The 6,505-nt window shown below is 34.5% G+C and overlaps 1 protein-coding gene across 1 annotated transcript in view; it reads left to right on the top strand.

The window, feature by feature from the left end:
- The first annotated feature begins 3,098 nt into the window (after positions 1-3,098).
- TEX15 (testis expressed 15, meiosis and synapsis associated) overlaps positions 3,099-6,505 on the top strand; it is a 49,015-nt gene continuing 45,608 nt past the window's right edge. The window contains 1 exon segment of the mRNA XM_059909371.1: positions 3,099-3,242. Coding sequence (XP_059765354.1) covers positions 3,104-3,242 — 139 coding nt within the window. The 5' untranslated portion in view covers positions 3,099-3,103.

Below are 6,505 nucleotides of genomic sequence, written 5' to 3'. Positions count from 1 at the left end.
TAGGAAACTCAGTACATATATTCTTTTAAGATAAACTTTAAGAGGCTTAAGTCTTTAGACTGGCTATTTGACATAAAAGGGATTTATTCCTTTGCTGCTAACTTGCCTCTGAAGAATGTATTAGCATTCATAATGCAAGCAGAGTAATGCACTGCAAAGGAAGTTAGTGGCATGTTGATTAACTAAGGTTAATTGGTTAATTGCAGATCGAGAATTAGAACCAATATCACTTGACTTATAACCTAGTTATCTTTACAATACTGCTTCTTGACAAACTCTGTAAGTTGGGTCCACATTATAGGCTTCAGGATATCACTAACAGTTCATAATGTGCAGTTATTTTTTACCGGCTTCTGCAATCATGTGAGGTATGGATACTGTTAGTCTCAGAGAAGTTAGATATTTTGCCTAACAGCATAGTTAATTAATAGTAGAACCAAAATTTGAATCATTGTGATTTTTTACCTAAGTAAAATTCATTCTTCATCTGTTATTTGGGTCTAAGCTTTCTCTTACAAGCTTAGACTCATTCCCAAGCCCTTTTCCTTTCCCCTTTAGTTTTTTAGTTCCTTTATACCTTTTACTTCTTGTCTTCTGCCCTTGTGAGTACCTCCAGGACACTGTTAAAAGGAAGCAGAGTTAGTGGTATCCTTGTTTTATTCTAAATTTAAAAGGTAGCGCATCAGACATTTACCAGTTTGCTATAAATTTTCGGCAGATACCTGTCATCAAGTTATGAATGTTTCCTTTGCTAAGACTATATTTTTAATCATAAGTGAATTTGGAATTTGATTCGGTGCTTTCTCTTCATCTGTTGAGATAATCACTTGATTCTTTTCTCCTTTAATAGGTTTATGTAGTAAATGAAATATACCCATTTCCTGTTATTAAATCTCTCTTGCATATCTGGGATGTACTTGGCTTATTTATGATATAGTAATATCATGGTTTTTATTTTTAGAATCAATTTGTAACTAATTTAACTTCCTTTTAGTAGTAATAGGATGATGCATTATTTTAATTTCTTCTTGAATCAACTTCAGTAAATTTTTTCCTGGAATTTATTATTTGGTGTACTCTTTAAATGTATTGACTTATAGTTGTTCATAATATACGTACTCTTAGGACCTATATGAATAGATGTTTTAGTTGTTGGGGAAACTTTCTGTTTTTGGTTTCTTTGTTTGATCTTTAGTTCATTCATCCTAAAATATTTTAGTATCTGTTAAGGACCTACCAAGTTCAGTGTCTTGTGCATTAACTATTCTTGAAGCTTTTAGTATTGATTTTTCTCTTTACTCTCACCTAGAATAATCCAGGACCCCATAGCACAGCCATAGCATGAACTCCCTGGATTCAAACTTTGTGATTTCATTTTTATACATAGAAAAATAAATAATATATATAAATACATAGATAACGGTTATAGGACTATTGTATATATTTTGCAGTATATAACATGATATATTTTTGCACATGTATATAAAAATAAATAATATAAATAAGTGGTTCTGGGACTGTGATCTATAAGCGTGAAGAAATATATACATTTGTTACCACTTTAATGTGGCTGATTTGTTTGGACTGAAGTAAAAGGGGTATTATTTCCTACTTGAAAGATTATACTTGAAAACTTGCTGGGTACAGCTTACTTAATGAAGGACGTTGTATACATTGTTCCCTGAATATTCATCTTTCATCAGACGATTTTTAACATAGCTACTTTGTGGCTAAGTATTATCCTGAGCACTGAGGAACAAAATGAGTCAATTTCAGAAGTCTTTATTAGTAAATTCTACTAGAGAAACATTTTTTAAGGAACCATATAGCTGAAATATCACCCATCTTACTGTAGTTAAAGAAAATACTGATTGTCACAGCACGAGACTCTAAAAGTATAAAGTATATTTAACTGATGGCTGTATACCTTTGCGTGCAGTAGGTATAGAACATGATGAATTGAAGAGTTTTTTGTAATAAAAGTTATTCTAAGTAAATTATTCTCCCTTTTCCACCTTATTAAACTTCCACGTGAACATGGCAGTCTTGACAAATATCTCTGGAGCTAGTATATGTTAAGGGTATTCTTGTTAGTAGGCTACACCAGTAGTGTCTGTGCACGTGACTGGATGAGAGAAAGGCTGATTTTCTTCTCTTTCTAGAGGTCTTGGTCCGTTCCCTGTTCTGATCCATGTTTGATTGCAAGATCACCTTTCATAAAGGGTGAAGGAGTGGGGATTGTGGGGAATAATCCTTTGTGAACCTTCGCTAGAATCTTTTCCTTTGTGACCCTTCTGTAGAATTTTGGCACCTCTTAATTTGGATTGTGATCTAATGCTTGAACTAAAAAGTTGATAGGTATGAGGAGGCCCAGGAAACATATTATGAAATGATATGAAAAATATATCTTTGCATATATTTCTCTGTGTGTGGGCACCATAGCTTTCCTTTGATATCCAGTATGAGTTCTACTTGAAAGGTTAATCAATGTGTGTGTATGTTTGGGGAAAAGGGTTGAAAGGAGGAGGAAGGAAAAGGAATATGTTACTAGTATTATAACAATATATGATGTCTTAATCTATTGGTAGTAATACTGTGGAACAATAGCCAGTGAGTGATAGTGACTGTTTTAGGCTATCAGTTGTAGGGATGGCCATGCAATAGTTGGTTTAAAACTATCATAAGTTTCTCCCAAAGCCAAAGGTTCTAAATTAGAGAATATCATTCAATTCACAGAAGTGTATAGGAAAAACACTTTAAAACATAGATACTTGGCAAGAGCTTAACCAAATGTTAACAGAAATTGTTATTTGGATGTTGTTAAGCTTTTCGGAAACACACAGGCTTTAAATTGCAAGGAAAATGTATATTAGAAACTACAAAATAAATATTTTTATATTATATAAAACCCAAAATTGTTAATTCATTTTCTCTTTTGGGTAACCTGGCAAATTGAGATTGAAATCTGTTGTGAGTGTGACCAAAAATATATCTTTATTCAATTTCACGTAAGAACTTTTAAATAGTTTTACTGCCATTGCCTCTTATGTATTTATTGACCTTTTGTTTAATAACTTTGGGTTGATTTTAGGCCACCAGCAAAATGGAAATGAAAGAGATTGCTAAATATAAGACGCTATGGAAAATGAACTCAGCTACTGAACCTTTATTTGTTACTGGTATAGATGTCAATCCTTTGAAAAAATTCACCATTCCCAAGATCAGGAGGACAGCTGGGAAAGGTAATATTTCTATGGAAGATGGGATTATTTCATAACTGTTACTACATTCCTCTGATTCTTAGTTTATGCTCATCTTCTATTTTGACTCTACATAAAATTAGGTTAAGTCAGGCTTTTAATTCCTTAAATACACATGTACTTTTGGTTCCACACAAAATAAAATAGGCACATGTCTCCTATCCCTCCCACTAAGTACACCTAAAAACACTGGACATCATACATAAAACAAACATAAGAAGACTTTGAAAGGTGGAGAGAAGAAGATGGATCAGTGTGGGACCCTGGGAGTTAAGGAGTGATGTAGCATTAAGTTCTCTGGATTTTCTGTTTGTTTCCTCCATGTCTCAGATTGGGTGACCACAACCCAGGAATGCGAACTTTTACAGACACAAAAAGCCCTAAGAAAAGTCTGTTCTGTCTTGCCAGAGACTGGGAATGGGGTACCCTAGAATGACAGAAACCTATTTGACAGTGAACATGCTATTCCTGCAAAACACTAGGGGGGAAAAAAAGAAATAGGCCCTACACCTTTGTCAGCAGAGGCTAAGTGGAGGGCCTAGACTTCCACCTCTGCCTCTCCCCTTCCACTTCATACATTCCCTTCTCTGCTATCCCGTGCCCCTTCAGTGTCAGTGGGTTTCCACTCTTGCCCTGTGGTGATGAGTTGCCCCTTCTCAGTGGGAGTAGAGTCAGTGAAGGCCAAGTGGGGAGCCTAGACCCTGTCACACACACCAGTAACAAGGCATCTGTCCCCCTCCCACAGTGTCAGTGGAGGCTGAGTCAGGAGCATGGACTTGTACCCCTTTCTCATGGTAACAAGACAGCCCCCCCCACCCAGGATGTCTGTGGAGACCTTGTGGAGAGCCAGGACGTCCTCGTGGTAAAGAGTCAGAGTCTTCCCCACCCCCAGCCTTTCCCTACTGGCACAGTCCCTTGCTGGCTTAGTTTTAGTAGAGGCTTGTTAAACCACAAGATTGAATATGATCTAGAGTCTCTTAACAATACCCCAAATGACCAAGATATTAAAAAAATCACTCATCATACCAACAACCAGTAAAATCCCAACTCAAATGAGAAAAGATGAATCAACAGATGCCAACATCACGATAAAACAGATGTTGGAATTATCTGACAAGGCTTTTAAAACAGCCATCTTAATGATGTTTCAACAAGCAATTACAAACACTCTTGAAACAAATGAAAAAATGGAAAATCTCAGCAAAGAAATGGAAAATGTAATAAAGAATTAAGTAGAAGTTTTGGAACTGAAAAATACAATAATTGAAATAAAAAATTGATTGGATGGGTTCCAGAGAAGAATCAAGAAGACTTTGGAAAGAAGCAGTGAATTTGAAGATATAATAACAGAAATTACCCAGCCTTAACAACAGAGAACACATCAAATTAACAGAGCCTCAGGAACCTGTGGAATAATAATAGAAGACCTAATGTCTTTGTCCTCAGAGCCCCAGAAGTAGAAGAGAGCATAGAGCTGAAAGAGTATTTGAATAAATACTGGCTGAAAATTCCCCAAACTTGGCAAAAGACATAAACCTGTACAATCAAAAGGTTGAATAAACCCTAAACACGATAAGCCCAGAGAAGTCCATGACAAGGCACATCATAATCAGACTTCTGAAAACTAAGAACAGAAAAAATCTTGAAAGCAACTAAATGTTATTTATAGGGGAAAAAATTGAACTACAGGAGATTGCGCATTAGAAACCATGGAGCACAGAGGAAGTGGCACAACATTTTTTAAGTGCAGAAAGAAAAGAACTGTCCCCAGAAAAAATATTCTTCAGGAATAGAACTGAAGTAGACATTCTCAGATGAAGTAAAACTAAGAATTTTTTATTGGTAGATCTTAGTTTAGAATGGCTAAACAAAGTTCTCCAAATAGAAAATGACAAAAGAAAGAAGCTGGGAACATTTGTAATGAAGGAAGAACAAAGCAGAGTAAAAATATAGGGAAATATAATAGACAGTCCTCCTCTTGAGTTTTTTAATTATGTTTGACAGTTGGAACAAAAATTATGACATTCTTCAATGTGATTCTCGGTATATGTAGAGGAGGTATTTAAGGCAATTATAAAGTGAGATGTTACCATTGAAGGGAACTGGGAGAATAGGATATAGGATCTCTCTCTATTATACATCACAACTTCATATTGTAAAGTTCATATTCAACTTCATATTGAATCTGCAGTTATCTCAGAATTAAAAGTTTTTTTATAAAAGCACGATAAATAAATCAAAATGCCATTTAAAAAATGTTCAAGTAACCCACAGGAACTGTTGGAAAAGAAATCTCCAGGCCCAGATGGTTTCTGTGGAAAATTCTACTCAACATTAAAGAAAAGAGCTAATACAAATTCTTTACAATTTCTTCCACAAAATAGCAGAGGAGAGAATAATTTTATCAGGACAGTATTACCCTGGTACCAAAGCTAAATAAATGTAATATAAAAAAAAAAAACTACAGACCGATATACATCATGAACCTTGACACAGAAATCCTATACAAAATATAAGGAAATTGTATTTAGCAATGTATAAAATCAATTATATACTATAACCAAGAGAGTTTTACTCAAGGAATGCAAGGCTGGTTTGGTATTTGAAAGTCAGTCTGTATTCACAGGATAAATAATAGTAATCACATGATCATATCAATTTTTGCAGAAAAAGCATTTGACAAAAATCATTCATGATAAAGACTCAGCAAACTAGGAATAGAGAACTTCCTCAGCTTGATAAAAAGTATATAAAAAATATCCATGGCTAACATCATGCTTAATGATGAACAACTGAATGTTTTCTCTGTAGGGAAAGAAGGCAAGAATGTTCTCTTTCACCACTCTTATTATCAACATAGTACTGGAAATTCTAACCCGCACAAAAAGTCAGGGAAATGAAATAAAAAGCATAGAGCATAGAAATTAGAAAGGAAGAAATAAGACTGTTCCTATTTGAAGGTTACACAATGGTCTACATAGAAAATCCCAAGGGACCTACAAAAAAAGAAAAAGAAGAAAACCCTGGAACTAACAAGTTCAGCAGGGTCACTGAATACAAAATCAAAATACAAAAATAAATTGAATTTCTATATACTAGCAAAGAACCCATGAAAATCAAAATGATAATACCATTTCTAATAGCTCGAAACATGAAATACTTATGTATAAAACTAATAAAATATATACAGGGTTTTTATGCTTTACAGCACAAAGTGCTGATGAAAGAAATCAAAGAAATTCTAA

This window comes from Balaenoptera ricei, chromosome 21, assembly GCF_028023285.1.
Source record: "Balaenoptera ricei isolate mBalRic1 chromosome 21, mBalRic1.hap2, whole genome shotgun sequence".
Classification (NCBI taxonomy): domain Eukaryota; kingdom Metazoa; phylum Chordata; class Mammalia; order Artiodactyla; family Balaenopteridae; genus Balaenoptera; species Balaenoptera ricei.
The sequence above is the reverse complement of the archived record's forward strand: the minus strand, read 5'-3'. Positions and strand labels throughout refer to the sequence as shown.